Source organism: Callorhinchus milii, unplaced genomic scaffold, assembly GCF_018977255.1.
Source record: "Callorhinchus milii isolate IMCB2004 unplaced genomic scaffold, IMCB_Cmil_1.0 Scaffold18, whole genome shotgun sequence".
Taxonomy (NCBI): Eukaryota; Metazoa; Chordata; class Chondrichthyes; order Chimaeriformes; family Callorhinchidae; genus Callorhinchus; species Callorhinchus milii.
The window spans coordinates 11,318,682-11,334,726 of record NW_024704759.1 but is presented as its reverse complement, the minus strand read 5'-3'; the positions used below and the strand labels follow the sequence as shown (position 1 = coordinate 11,334,726).

General features: G+C 41.5%; 1 protein-coding gene across 1 annotated transcript; it reads left to right on the top strand.

Moving 5' to 3' along the window:
* Positions 1 to 12,161, top strand: LOC103172818 (serine/threonine-protein kinase 35). The gene is made up of 5 exons (XM_042341950.1): positions 1 to 18; positions 1,312 to 1,422; positions 3,101 to 3,845; positions 3,894 to 4,378; positions 8,705 to 12,161. The coding sequence occupies exons 1-4, from the start codon at positions 1 to 3 to the stop codon at positions 4,340 to 4,342; spliced, it is 1,323 nt and encodes a 440-aa protein (XP_042197884.1). The 3' UTR covers positions 4,343 to 4,378; positions 8,705 to 12,161.
* Positions 12,162 to 16,045: the final 3,884 nt, after the last annotated feature.

Genomic DNA, 16,045 nt, shown 5'->3' with positions numbered 1-16,045 from the left:
ATGGACAATGATGGCAGCGTGCGTTGCTTGTTCACAAGCAGCAAAAGGAGGAAAGAGTAAATCTTCCAAAGGATGGGAAATGATTTGCAATGTTTTTTTTATTTTTTAAACAGTTGTACCGATTGTGATACTCTTTCAACGGTAATGTATTGGACTGGTTCCTCTACACAGAGCTCAAAGTGGGAAAAAGTGATAGAAAGATCAATACATGGCAACATTACATTGCTGCTTTTTTAAAATTTATTTACATTTCAACATATTTTCTGTATTACAACATATGAGCAACCTCCCACTTTCTTTTTGTGAGGTGTCTGGTTGGTGATGGATTGTTTTTGACTGCCTGAGGCTATTTTTCCATCAGGATCATAAAAATGATTTCATGATTCGCTCTGACACGCTACACTGCGTGGAGGGTGCTATATAAGTGCAAGTTGTTGTTGTTGATTTAGAAGTACTGCATTTTAAACAATAGCGCTATGTGACTAACCGAAAATATTGAACTTTCTGCTATTATACTTCTAATATTAGAAATGAAGCAAATGTTTAATCTACAAGACAGCTAATCAGCATTTTATTGAAACCTTCAGACTTATACCTTTAACTTTTCCGAGAAGAATTATGTTGCTGCCCCTTTAAATGTACTTAAATACTTTCACTTTAAGATACCTGAAAATTGTAGATTATAGAGTGACGTCCATTCACCTTGTTAACGCTGTTACAACTCCTATAAGTCCCAATTGTTTCTTTTGATCTCTTCCTTTGAGCCAGTGCTGTTTTAGTATGCATGCAATGTATTTTGTTCATCTCATCTGTTGCTCATTTCGGTATTTTTGTTTTCTCTGTAAATGTTCATCTTTGTGACATGCTGCAGAATGTCAAAACCTTCTGGGTATTTTATTGTTGCAATATTCTGTGTAGGCTAGACATATATTGAAAGGTATGAATAAATATTCTACGCTTTCAAGTTCAACGAGAATTTCATCTAGAAAGGATTGTTACAGAAATATTACCATCTACTAAGGCAACATGCAAAATACTTAACTAGAATTGACTTGATGTGCCAATTGCATTGAAGGAACTGGTGAGATGATGTTCCATTCCGTCATTTTCCATCATTTATGCCTGCTCATTTTTTTTAAAAAAAGTTTATTTTAAAAGGAACAAATAAGTGTCATGCAGTGATAATACGCACTTGTCCCAGTGGGCAAGTGCCCAGTATTCCAAAAGTCTGAATCCAGTATTTCAAAAGTTGACAAAATTATTGTAAAACATTGAGGAAATGAATGTAATATCTGACTTTTGACTTTTCAGTTTTTCTTTGCACCTCTCGTGGATTTATTTAACTGCGACTACTTCAACACATTGCAAAAAACAGGATCCAATGCAGATTTCAATGAGAAACAATCCGATCCAGAATGCAATGTACACAAGGGTCCAATTTACAATCTCGCCCACAAAATATACACAGTATATACACTGTGAAGCGCTTTGAGATGTCTCAAAGATGTGATAAGGCGCTATATCCTACAAGTAAGAACCCAGTTGTTAGTCGATTGGCGGGTCGCTTTTCCGGGGGTAATAATTCCTTCAAAATAAATGGAAATAATTTGGTCACTCTAATCCACGACTGTTTGGCGCAATGAATTGGCTGCCGCCTTTCGCCCATCAAAACGTACAGTCAGTACACTTTACGGCATACTCTGCGAAGCGCTTCCAGGCGTCTCGACGACGGCGATATCCCAATGCCAGGGTGATGGCGATTATTATTACCGTCATTATTATCAGCAGGTACCGTCCAAAAAGCCAGGATTACTATTACCACGGAAAAAAATTCCCGTGCGAATTGCAAAGGATCCGATGCGAATTACCGCAGCGCGAAATGCCTCCCTCCCACCCCCAACCCCCCCCCCACCCCCACCCAAAAAAAAAATGTGCAAAAAAAAGGGTCTTTGGCAAAATCCTCAAACTGCAAACAACGACCCAAATGCAATGTACAATGTGCAGAGGATGGGGGGGAGGGGGAGGGGCAGGAAGGGGGCGTGGTCCCAGGCTCCCAGGTCCCGCCCCCTTGCTCGCCCCGCCTCCTCCTCCTCCCAAGCCCCACCCACCCACCCCCGCGAGCTGAGCGCGCGAGGGGGGTGGGGGGGAGGAGGAGGAGGAGGCGTGGTCCAGAGAGGGCTTCGCTTCCGATGTGGGCGGGCGACCACGTGAGGCGGGCGCCGGGCTCGGATTGGTCGAGGGGGTGGAGGGGGCGGGGTTGCGGGGGGGGGGGGGCGGGGGCTCAGCCCTGCGATCGAAGCCGAATGAATGAACCAACGGCGGCGGCGCGCGCACGTGCGCGCGGAGCAGCTCGAGGTGGGGGGGGCGGAGGCGGCGTCGGCGCGCGTGAGTGAGTGAGTGAGGGAAGGAAGGAAAGGGAGACGAGGAGAGGAAGGTGTGTGTGTACAGAGCCCGAGAGGGAGATGCAGAGCCTTGAGTTGAGGGGCACGACCTGGTGAAGCAGCAGCAGCGGCGGGAAACAGTAGGAGCGACGGACTGAGGCAGTGAGTGAGGCCGTGAGGGAGGCAGTGAGGGAGGGAAGCGAGGCCCTGAGAGCGAGGCCCCTCCGGGGAGGGTTTCCCACTCCCCGCCCCCCTTCCCCCGTCCTGGAATGAGCCCGAGTCCAGGGTTCGGCGTCTCTCTCTCTCTCTCTCTCAACACACACACACACAGACACACACTCACTCGCACTCCAGTCACAGTCACTTTACTTTCTGCCCCCGCCCGGAGGGGCAGCGGGAGCGGGAGCGCGAGGCGGGCGTCAGTCAGTCAGTCAGTTAGTCAGTCAGTCAGTGAGGGAGCGCGTGAGGGAGTGAGAGGGAGTGAGTGAGGAGCGAGCGGCCTCCCTCTCCTTTCTCTCTATCCCCCCCCTCCCTCCCTCTCTCTCTCCCCTCTCTCTCCCATCCCCTCCCCAATCCCTCTCCCCTTTCCCTTTCCCCGGGCAGAGTGATGTGGAGAGCGGCGGTGCATCGACACCGACGTGCGGCCGACCATGGAGCCCCGGGACCCCCCCCGCCGCGGCTGTGAGAGGAAGAGGAGGAGGTGGCGGCGGCGGCGGCAGCAGCAGCAGCAGCAGCAGGAGCGGCAGCTCGAGCTCGAGGAGGAGGAGGGAGGAGGAGGAGGAGGAGGAGGCGTCGGCGCTAACGGCGGCGGCCGAGGCCCAACCGCCGAACCGCCGCCCCCACCGCCCCCACCGCCGCCGCCGCCGGCGTGGGAGCCCAAGTACAGCCTGGTGCAGGAGGTCGGGCGCGGCAGCTACGGCGTGGTGTACGAGGCGGCGGTCCGGCGGAGCGGGGCCCGGGTGGCGGTCAAGAAGATCCGCTGCGACGCGCCCGAGAACGTGGAGCTGGCCCTGTCCGAGTTCTGGGCCCTGACCAGCCTGCGGCGCCGGCACCGCAACGTCATCCGCTTCGAGGAGTGCGTGCTGCAGCGCGACGGCCTGGCCCAGCGGATGAGCCACGGCAACAAGCGCTCCGAGCTCTACCTGCGGCTGGTCGAGACGTCGCTGAAGGGCGAGCGGATCCTCGGCGGGGCGGCGGCCGGCCAGCCCTGCTACCTGTGGTTCGTCATGGAGTTCTGCAACGGCGGCGACCTGAACCACTACGTGCTGTCGCGCCGGCCCGACGCGGCCGTCAACACCAGCTTCATGCTGCAGCTGACCAGCGCCGTGGCCTTCCTGCACAAGAACCGCATCGTGCACCGCGACCTGAAGCCCGACAACATCCTCGTGTCGCACGACTCGCCCGCCGGCCTGCCCGTGCTCAAGGTGGCCGACTTCGGCCTCAGTAAGGTGTGCGTGGTGGGGGGTGGAGGTGGAGGAGGTGGTGGTGGTGGAGGAGGTGGTGGAGGAGGAGGAGGTGGTGGTGGTGGAGGTGGCGGTGGTGGTGGCGGTGGGATCAGCCACAAGAACGTGAACGTCAACAAGTGTTGGCTGTCCTCGGCCTGCGGCTCGGATTTCTACATGGCCCCCGAGGTCTGGGAAGGACACTACACGGCCAAGGCGGACATCTTCGCCCTGGGCATCATCATCTGGGCCATGATCGAGCGGATCACCTTCATCGACGCCGAGACCAAGAAGGAGCTGCTCGGCACCTATGTCAGACAGGGCGGCGAGATCGTGCCCGTCGGGGAGGCGTTGCTAGAGAATCCAAAGATGGAGCTGCACATCCCCCAGAAAAGGAGGACTTTCATGTCTGAAGGGATCAAGCAACTTATTAAAGACATGTTGGCTGCTAATCCACAGGATCGCCCCGACGCCTTTGAATTGGAAACGAGGATGGACCAGGTTACCTGTGCTGCATAAATTATCTAGTGTACAAGTGTGGATGCCACCCTGAAGGTATATACTGAGTGAGCAAAGATGCTGGTTTTTGTGGAGAAGTCTTCGGTTACTTTGCACGCGAACGCTCCCTGGCCCCAGTTTGCTTCCTGCTCCTGCACTTAATTTTGATCTCCCGGCAAAGTTTGGGCAAAGTTACGCAATGTGGCGGAGTGCCTTACTGTGTTCCTGACAAGTTTTTGAAAGATTTCCGCGTTTACTCCTTTTTTTTTCTCTCCCCCCCCCCCCACCTCTCTGTCTGAATTTCCGGCTACCAGCAACTTTTTGCATATAAACCTGAACAAATACAATGAAGTGAATTATCGTATTTGGGATCATCAGATAATTACCTTGTGGCAATTATTCAATGATCCCAATGTGTTTTACATATATTGCGCCTCTCACTTGAAGTTTGAGCCTGAACCCAAGCTCGGAGGGAAAAGGTAGGGGAAAGTGCCCAAAAGTCCAGAAAGCGAGCGACTTTTAGATGCGTTTGAAAGGCCGGGGTGTGGGTTGTGAGTTGGATGGATTTGGGAAAAGTTGGGTTAATTTACAGTTAAATCTGCCTTTTCTATAAGACCTAAAATGTCACCCTTTTTTTGGTGAACACTTTATACCTTCTACAAGTGTAGCAAAGTGCTTTTTCTCCCCCCCCCACCCTCAAAGTAGGAAGCAATAGTCTGTCTTGAATTGAAACTTCCTGCTCACCAATCCCACATACTGCATCCTAAAATTCTACTGTATCCAACCATATCAGCTGCTAGACTGTCATTTGAGGTTTTTCCCTATTGTACTGGCATTCAGGTCAGCCTACATCTGATGTTTGTGCAATATTATCCTCTCGAGTTGATGTTGGTGTAATTGAGACCTATTATTAGGATTGGATTTGTGCTACTATTTATGTAGTTACCTGCTATTTATAATCCAATAGGGACTTAACCTCAAATCAATTCCATTGTATCTGATGCTCCTCACCTGTTGACAGGTGTTACTACAAATGCATGTTTGCCTACAGACAGTCACTAGACTTCATAGTAAAATCCTGTGAAGTGCTTTGAGGCATCTTGACAATGTGATAAGATACTAAGTATATCAAATGCAAGTATTAATATTTATTACTGCTTGACCACTTGATTTTTTTAAAAAAAAGTTCAGTGTTCTACCTGGAAAACTGTATGTATTCCTGCTTATATATATTCCATGTAATGGATATGTATTCCAATTAGTGAATGCAGTTTCTCGGTTTAATTCAGTGATAAGTAAAATCACTCTAGATTAACTTGTTTTGCTTTAATTACAACCTCAGTCACCCAGTGCACAGAAAAACAAGGCAGTTGACATTTATCTTGGTGCATCTACTTTTATTAAATCAACATTCAACTGCTTAGTAGAAAAGGTAACATGAATTGTATTTTCCTGATCTTGCCCATTCAAATGTATGTAAATAAGTTGATATCTTAAACCTATTAGTTAGTAGCCCATTAGAAGTATTTTTTTTACAATGAATTGTTCATTTATTCTTCCCTATTTCCTGAAATAAACAATCATGTTAGCAGTTTAGTATTTGATCAAAAGGCAGTCCCTTGGCTTTAAGAACTTGCATATTCAAAATGTATCCTACAGGAATGCCTTGGGGGTGGCACTAATATATAATGCCTGCCATGCACTTTAGCTAATGTCAGAATAATTGTAGGATTTTGTTTGTTACGACATGTATTGTTCTAAAGTTTCATAGTGAAAATTAAATTTTTCATTAGCTTTGGGAGAGGGAAGGAAAGAAGAAGGTCATGTTTACAAACTATCCCGATCTGCCCAAATAGCTAATAATGACTGATCACATGAAACGTGGAGATTTTCAGCTTGATGATCCACTATTTAATGCGTCCATTACATTATCAATGAAATGAAGTGGTTATGCATTGCAGTTTCAGTTTAATTATTTTACAACATTTGGTCATGGTGCTATCTGGTATGTACACCTGTAGATTTAGTTGCATGGAATATGTAGACCAACCTCATGAGCTGGAGAAATTGAGGTTTAAAAATGTGCACCCTTTCTGCATGAGTTGAGCACTTGACCTCATGAGCCATTTTTCTGACCAAAAATAGCTTTTCTTACTGAAAAAGCAAAGTAAGTATTTAGTAGAGTACAAAATGGAAAAGAATGGGAGAGAAAATAAATTGAGCATTAGTGGTTCAATGATTCCAAATTTGAATCTTAAGTATGAACCATAAGAGGAAGAAAGACTGTCACTAGGAAGCAGATGTTACCAATTTCCTACAATGGTTGAGCGGACAGAGCATGTTCCCCATTTGGAATAGATTCTGGACTTGCCTATAAAATAGTCACTACACTTTATAGGATATTTCCTGTGTGGCACTTTGAGATGTCCTCCTGATGTGACAGATGCTTTATCAAATGTAAAGATTATTTTGATTCCTATATATATACTCCTAAATCTGACATATTTGCATACATGTCAAAGTTAATACACAAACCCCCACGAGCTAGTGGGACCAATGAGAGGGAGATCTGGTCTGGCGAGCTGGAATTTCCGTCCAAGTGCAATTTCGATTGCCTTTATTGGTAATAGTGAAAACTATTGGTAAATGCTGGCAAAGGCATTGCAATGAGTCCTACAAGCAGAAGATTGAGAATAAGATGTTTTTTGCTGGCTGGCTTCAAACCAAGTCGTAGTCGATATCCCTGGCCGCTGAAGGCCAGTTGAGGTGGGGGCCATTCTTGGGAGAGGTGGACGTTTGGGAGTCCTCATGTGCGCGGACCACAGAACTTTTAAAACATTCTGTTTCGGGCCTGGTCTGGCTGTATTCGAAAATATGCAAACCTGGAGCCGAGGGGAGGAGGTTACTGGATGTGCATTCGCACTATCCTCCGTAATTTTTTTAAAAAAGCTACTACATGATTGTAATAGGGAAGTGAAAACGTACAACACCATTGCCTGTAATATCATACCTAAAACCTCAGTTAGGCCCCGGGTTCACTCCTTTGTAGATTGACTCTCACCATCTCAAGCTTAGTTGCATTTTTCTACAGTATTATGATAAATTTGATCCAGGTCATGGATAGATTTAATTTGTAGTTGGTCTGTGTTTTGTTTCCCCTCTTTGATGCCTCAGAAATCAGGGCATGCTGGCAGGAAGAGAAAAAAAAGTTCATACAGCTAGATGATTGCAACTGATGGTTTTATTCTGAATTTTTTTTGTCTAGCTCTCAACTACTTTCTTTTTAACACAACCCAGCTGACAAAAAGATGAATACAAAATTACTTCTGTATGACCTAACCTGACTGCCATTTATTTCTAGAGGGCATTTCCTTCAAACAAAATCCTGGACAGAAATTGATTCAGTGGATGTTACTTGCACTGCAATCTATTCTATACTTGCAGAGTTTCCTGCAGCTAACAGTTGCCAGATCAAACAACTGAATTAGATCTTGTGTATCCAGGAATAAAAAAACTAGATGAAGTGTATATGTGTGCTGAATGCATTTTAATAATCTAGCTCCTTAGTCTTCAGATTAATCAACTGCTTTGGTAAATCTTAGGTTAAAAATATGCTACGTACCAATGTGCAGTAATGGGTCTGAATTTCTAAAGGAATGCAACATCTGCCTGGATTTTGTGCCAATATTTTGTCTGCTTTTATTGTGAGAAAATTATACCAATCTGCAGTCAGCAGAAGGTATTCCCTTCCAATTAAAAGCATTAGAATGGACATTTTTTACCTTTTTGTACGAGCACACACAGCCTTCATTTTTTGAGACATTTTCTTTTAAATCTTTATTGCACTGTGCCTGCTTTTGAATTTGATCTGCAACATTTCATCCAGTGGTTTTGAATTTTTCAGAAATGAGGAAATCTAATCTAAGTTTCACTTTTCATTTGAGTTGCTCGTGTATGTGCCAGTGTATACAGTTGAATACATGCCTTACTTCATCCGGGCCTTTTTTTAAAAAAACATGAAACCCCCTTAAAAATAAACCACTTGCTATAAGTGGTGTGTGTGCATTTTTTTTAAAAAGGTACAATTAAAGGGTGACTTTTGTAGATATAATAGAACACTAACTTATTGCTAGACATAATCTTATTTAGAGCCAGTTATATCAGTTTAAGTTGTATTTAATTTTTGTGACCTACAAACCTAAACCATCAATTCCATTTGTTTGCTCAGGTACTATGATTAGAAATCTATGTGATTATGTGTTCCACAGCTTTAGTTTACACAGGATGGTAAAATCTGTCATGTTTCGTGGTCGGTCAGTTGTTGAATATTGTCTAGTGTTTCCTCTTGACACTTTTTTAAAAAAAAAACCCTTCTCATTTCAGGTGGATGAATTGAAACGTGAGCTTGCTTTCTTTGAAGAATGGATGGAGCAGATTAATGGAAATTAAACTGAACGCCTTCCTTCGAATGTACTGAGATGGTGACTTTGCTGCATTTAAGCTTCAGCAGTAGCTGAAGATGTCAGGACTGGGAAGCTATGCAATTAAATTGCTAGGTTTTTATTTGAAGGGGGAGAATTTGTCATGCAAGAAACCTGTATTATTTACACTGTTTGTACTTTCACTTTATCTGATTAAATTATCTGTGACCTCACAGAATTAATTGGGTGGATTGAATTGTTGAAACTGAGTATTTACAATCTGCATGGTTAACTTATTGTTTTGTGTAATGCATTAGATTCAACTGGCAAGAAAGGTGACCTGCTCTTCTTGGTGAAGACCACCGGTGTGGATGATTAGGATGAGTGACCAGAGTGCCTTAAATTTATTTGTCAAGCTTATTGATGCAAAGCAACATTTGAAACCTACGAGATTTTAAGATCTATTTTTTTGCTTGAGCTATGAACGCATTTGGAGAGCCAATTTCCCTGCCCTGTTTTTATTAAAAAGCAGGGTTCAACTAGCTTAAAATAGTTCAATTGTAGTTCTATAAAGAAACCTTGACAGTTTGAAAGATTGAATTAGTTAAGTTTTGATTGTTTCTTGAGTAGTATTATACAAATGACAGGTGAAACCTGGTCTAGTATATTTCAAAGGGGTCTTGAGCTTTAGATGCCCTACAACTAAAACATATTCAGTACTGTTTCGCAAGTCTAATCGCCCCTTCCATCAAAAACTATTCAGTAGCTTCAGGTATTCTGCAAAGGAGTAAGACTAGGTCACCTTTTGGGATTCGGGTCCATAGTAACGGCAACATTTTGACTGCAAGAGTCGTAAGTGAAATGCAATAGATTAAATTAAGATGGATGTGTACAGTACAGGTTATGGTTTTTGTATTCTGTTGCTCGTTTCAGTAGTAAATATATATGGAGCTGACTAAAGCTGCATTTGGGAATCTGCACTAAAGTTGCCACAGAAGTGGAAGGCTCTGAGTATTCGAAGACCTAATAAACCAAGATATTAGGATGAAAACTCCCATCTGCTTGAATTCTGGTGTCAGATTATGTCAACCTGCATATGATCACTTGGGTTTACTGGGAACATTCTATAACTTTCATTTTCACTCAAATGAAAAGTATTTTCAAGACATTACTTTTCAGACTTTAGCAGTGGAGGGGTAAGATCAATTTCGTCTATTTCTAAAACCACTAGAGATTTGAGTATTGGATTTTTGATAAGATGGTGTAGAGAAACCTATTTGAAAACCTTTTAAATCGAGAAACTGTAAATAGGGTAGGATTATATGGTTCTCATGAGTGCCATTAACCTTTCATCATGTAATGCTGAATCATCTGTTTTTGATCAACATTTTAAGGCCATTTGCAAAGTAAATAAGTCATCTGCATTTTTCATTTAGGTTTTCAAAAAGAGAAGGTAGTTTCATTTTCAATATTTGTTGTTGCATTGCAGAGTTGAGATCAAGCTCTGATATCAAACAAAATAGAAGATCCAATATACTAGATGTACAGTTTTCACTTGATCAGCTTGTAAATAATTTCTCTGAAAACATTACAGCAGAATTGAAGTCTTGGAATTTTTTTTAAGTCAAACTACAAAGCATTCACAGAAATTCTTGAGATAATATAGTCCAATTTGCTGCTGAATCTTTATTGCTTCTAATGATGAGAGCAATTTTTTTAATTTAAAAAAAATTTGAACACTGCTTCTAGATATGGACCAAAACCTAGTGAACTAAACTCAGTTGTTCACCACATTACATTCTAAATAATGACTGGAGTGATTGCAAGACTTTCATTTTGAGATTCAGAAGTATAAACTATTTATAGGTTTCCTCTCACAGCTTAACATTCTGTATCTTTTTGACTTTAATCTTGTGAACTACTGTAGTTACTACCATCACTTATTCGTGCATAACATTCAGAATGCTTTTCAGAAAATGCCCCAGTGTGTTGGAATTAAGAGATGTATAAACTTTTTGTCGCTGCTGTTGGAGCTCTCTTTATTTTAAAATCTTCATTTCACTATAGGAGCTGACTGGAGCCATTCTTTGTGTTTCAAAGCAGAGGAAAAAGCCATGAACTGACAAATGTGGGCACCTCATTGTGTTATATGGACTGATGTCTTTTCCGTTCTTGTGTGCTGATCCTGTAACCATCAATACAACTTACTGATCGGTTATTATATTCTCAGCTAATATGGAATTTGCAGGACTAGGAAGGAAGCTTTCTGAGTTATTGAGTAACAACCACATGTTGACAGACCAGATTTTTTCCCATCAGTGAGAGGTGGGGTGGTTGTTCTCCAGTGTGTTGGTAAGAGAAGTAATTCTGTTATTTTTTTTAAAAAAAGTAAATTCCTCTCCTTTCTCCTCCCTTTCCAACCATGTGGAGTACGTTTACATGAAGTTGTAAATGCCCTCGGTCACTGTAATCTTTCCCTTCAACATTATAATTTCTGATGGGCATTTAATGTTAACTGGTGGAAGTGGTGAGGAGGAATTTGAAAATCGTCAAACCCATTTATTTCTACGTATACCTGAAAAGGGATTTCTTTATCATTGAGATGACTACAAAGCAGCAAAGCTCTTGTAACTGAAATGTTGTGCTCATTAATTGATGAACCAATTCAGATTATAGCAGTTATGTGCTGTTCTTTTTACTAGTTCACTTACATAACCACATGAATAGCAAGTGATTGCATTTTTTCAGCCTCAGCAGTTGAAGATACAAAATAGTTTATGCATTTAGTAGATAAGCTGCTTCCCTTTTGTTCAAAATTACTTGGCATGTCATTCTACGTGGATATTATAATGTGGTGGGGTGGAGGGGAGGGTGATGAAACGGATTCTGGGAGCAGTAACTGAATGCCAGTTGTGTGATGTGATCATTTGGGACATGTTTACTGATGTGTTAAAATATGTGGTTTACAGAAGGATTTGTTTCAAGAGAATCCTCGATTGTCTCTACCTCGTATTCAGGGTGTCTGTCACCTGAGTTATGCCGGATGTTGAAACACTGCTCGCTCTGTCTGTATAGTTTAGATGTTTGCCCTCTTCTGTTTTTTAAATGCAAATTCATTCTGTTAGGTTAACTGTCTTATGGAGAAACTTTACACTTCTATGCAAATTTTATGTATTTTATTCCGATTTTGAAACACTGTAACAGTACCACAATCACAATATTTATGTGGTCCTTGTGTGTGGAATGCAAGACATTGTTGTGGACCAATGTTTGAGATGCAGTTTTGTGATTTTGTACTTTACCATTGATTTGTAGTTTTGGACTGGAGCTTTTTGAGCAATAGTTCAAATGATGTGTTCACAAAGAAAAACATTTGACATTCATTTGCATTTGTGTTGAGCAATAAAGGGTTGAAACCATTTTGTTGTTTTTTCTTTGGATTTGGGGGTGTAATGGGGAAAGAACAGTTCTGTTGCACCAATTATCCAGTCAGTATGTCTGACTCAATCCAGCTGACCTAATGAATCTACTTGAGCAGCCACTATTAAAACACCAGCCTCTGGTGAACACAATAAAGAGCTGTCAATTGCTCACAAGAATTATGCTTAAGGCAAAGCAAAGGGATGTTTTATCAATGAAAATGCATCTATAACTTCTACCCACGTGTGTTCCAACAGTTTTTAAGAAAGGCGATAGTTGCTTAACCACGATCCTGGTCAAGATAACAAGTTTGAAATTTCCCTATCCACTGGACTGTTGAGTGCCAATCTTGAAAATTCTGCTATTGCTGAAACTTTCTATTCTGGAGATGATTAGAATCCCAAGAGAGTGGGCGATAGTTCTTCGGTTTTGTTGAACAGCTTCCATTTCAAATTGAAAAGCTTCCAGTTGAAAAGAGGAAGGCTTCTTTTAGTGTTGACATTGAGCCAAGTGTAATATTTAAAAGGCTGCAGGCTGTCTTGGCTCGTAAAAGCTCTTGGTATTAGCACTTGGACTTAATCTGAGTAATTTATTGGTAAAGTTTAGTTAGGCACTAAAAGATTTATGTAACTCAAAAGCCCCATCCTCCCCCGGATACTGCAGTCGCATGAATAGAGCTGCCATATCTATAGTCAATTTGCACCTCAATTTTAAATTGGATATGTAATTGTATAGTGTGTTGATTCATACATTGGGAGGGAATTTTTTATTTTATTCTGTCAATCTGTCCCACTAACTAGTTTAACTTCCCAAGATTGTACATAAGTTTCACACCTTGTATTAGAAGCCAAGGCAACGAGGCAATTTCAGGTCCGCAAGATTTCAGGAATAAACTCCCAAATTATACCCCTATTGAATCTGACCACTTGCTTTTCTCTTCACAAACTAATACAGGAAGCAAGTTCTTAGCTCCTCATAGCCATGCATCCAGCACGAGCATTAAAATCAAAAGTGAATACCTCTGTACCTCTTATCCAACTGAAAGACCTGATACTGTTAACATTCCAGATACTTAGTCCTGTAGCTCAGTAGTTAGAGCACTCGCCTCGCAACTAAGAAACCTGGGTGCTATTCCCTGTAGGGTGAAATGTTGGCCAAGTTTCCTTACACCACACACCTCTGTTTACCTAGCAGTAAGTAGAAACTTAGTCGTTAGTCGATTGGCAGATTGCTTTTCTGGGAATAATAATCCTTAAAAAAAAATAATTTGGTCACTCAATCAATGACCATTTGTAGGACAGTGCTGTGCGCAATTGGCTGCAAATTTCACCCACAAATATAGTCAATTCACTTTCAATATATTCCGTGAAGCGCTTTGAGACATCTTGAAGACATGAAAAGCTCTATATCAAATGCAAGGATTATTATTCTTATAAATCTGTTATTAATCAATGCCAAAGTGAGAAGAAAGATACTGTCTCCCTGTATTGTATCACTCTTTCCGATGGCAGAGTCATTCTCAATCTACCTTGTCAATTATTTTTATTACATTAAGCACCTCAAACAGCCCATCACTTCACGTCCTCAGCCCAAGGGAATATAACTCCTATTAACCCAGCTTCTCGCCATTGATAAACTGTTTCACCCCAGGTATTGATCTGCTGATTATTTGCTGAGTGTTCTTCAGGACAAATACAGTATATTCTTGGAAGTTTCTTCATCTCGGGGGGGATTGAATTCCACAGAGGGTGGATTTTGGGGCTGATGGACATGATCATCTTTGTTGTTCTGAATACCAAGATGTTTCTATAACTCAACCAGTGAGCTCCAAATTGACGTGAAAAGTGCTATATCAAATGCAAGGATTATGATTATTATTATTATCTGCATTGTCATGGAGTGGAAAATGGCCAAAAGCCAATAATGGGTTCAATCAAGCCCTGTTTTGACACAGCAGCATAGGTAAATGCTAAGTCTGAGTCCATATGAGCCCATAAGTGCTAAGGTCATTTTGCTTATTTTTATATAAACACCTAGAAACGTCCCCTTTTTTTCCTGAAGGAAAGCATCTACTGTATAAACACAACTAACCTAGTTCTTTCTGAAATATTAAGGACCCCACTGAGTGATACAAGTTATTGCCAGTAGCAGAGGTAACATATTTCCAAGTCATTTCCCTTTTTCTAGCCTTTAATGCTGATGAGATATTAAATATTTCAAAGCACATACTTGTCAGCGCTTTGGGATGTCCTCCTGATGTAAAAGGCTATACAAATTAATTTGTTGCATAGGTATGAATTGAGGATGCAATTATGTGTCATAGGATGATTCCATACGCTTTTTGTCCCCCCCTCTGTACGATGTAATTTGTACATACAGTAAATAGAATGGGAAAGTTAAATTCTGGAGAGGTATATACGGAATGGAGAGATGATTGAACCTTTTTGTAATTATTGCATTGCGCAAGTGCTAATGGTTGGAATCACAAATTGACATAATCAGTTTCTGACAGTTGTACGCGATACCAGTAAATAGGATCTGACAATTATCTCACATCATTTTTTTCATTCGCTAGTGGGTTGTGTGTGAACCGCCATCATGCTCGGATTTCACAAAAGGAGGCTATACGCTCCACATTCCTAATGAATGGAGTCACTCAGCCAAATGTCAACAAGTTATGTAATCAGGAGAAGGAAAAAAAAGGTTTGCATAATGGCATTTGATTTATGCTATAGATTTATATAACCTACCAAAATAAAGCCATTGCCACAACTTGTATCAGGTGACTGTGAATAGTTATCTAACATGAGAACCTAATTGTCGCCGTTAAATGGAACATATCTATGTTTTGGAAGCCAAATACACTAATCTGGCTTGAACTTCAGAAATTGTTACGTCATCTCTTTACAATTTCTGAAAATCAAGGCAGATGTGTATACTGTACTTGACGGTGTGCAGGTGTTTGTCTACAAAATACAGTCACTATACATTACAGTAAATCCTGTTAAGGGCTTTGAGATGATGTAAAAAGTGCTGCAGCAAATGCAAGGTTTATTATTTATTTCAGACTGGCTGATAATAAAGCCTGTATTAAGGTATCAGATAGTCACAATGGTTCAACTCCGGTTTCACACCAGATTACTGAATAAATTTTTTTTTTAAGAGCTGATTCCTGGAGGAGACCATGCAGATATTTATGGAAAATATGTGATAGCAAGCAACAGAAAATAATCCTTGTCATGGGGGAAGATAAAGTGTACAAGTGGGTTTGTAGATTAGAAATGTGAGAGAGGGCATAATATCCATGTGTGATTCTGTACGAGTTTTAAGCTCATTACTTTGCAATGTCAAAATAAATGCATTAGACTGCAATCATAGTGGTTATTTAATGTTACATAAATGCCTTGGATTTTCAAGGTTTTAAATTGCTAAATCATGACTAGCAGAAGGGATTTTCTTTTAAAAAAAAGAGTGTCGTTGCTAAGCAATAAAAATCTCCAATCACAAGGGTGTCTGTTCAGCAGAGAATTGCAGAAATGATGCAACCAAGTCTTTGGAATTCGACAGTAAAGAGTTCCCAGCAGCAAATAAATTCTACAGGGAGCCTGGCACTGCTGTTTGCAACATGGCTTCGCAGAACATTACAGCAACACATTTAATGTTGTTTACATCTTAATTTCCTTATTATCCTTGGATTCATAATGCACCAAAATTGCATGTACAAGTGGAAAAAGTTAGAGATGAGATGAGAGAATTGCATATTTATAGTATTTAAATTGGTAAGAACTCAGAAAATGACTATATCACAGACGATTTCTGATACGGGTTAATACGGGAGGTTCATGAGTTTCAGGATGATGTTGGAAAGGATAAGTGAAGCATC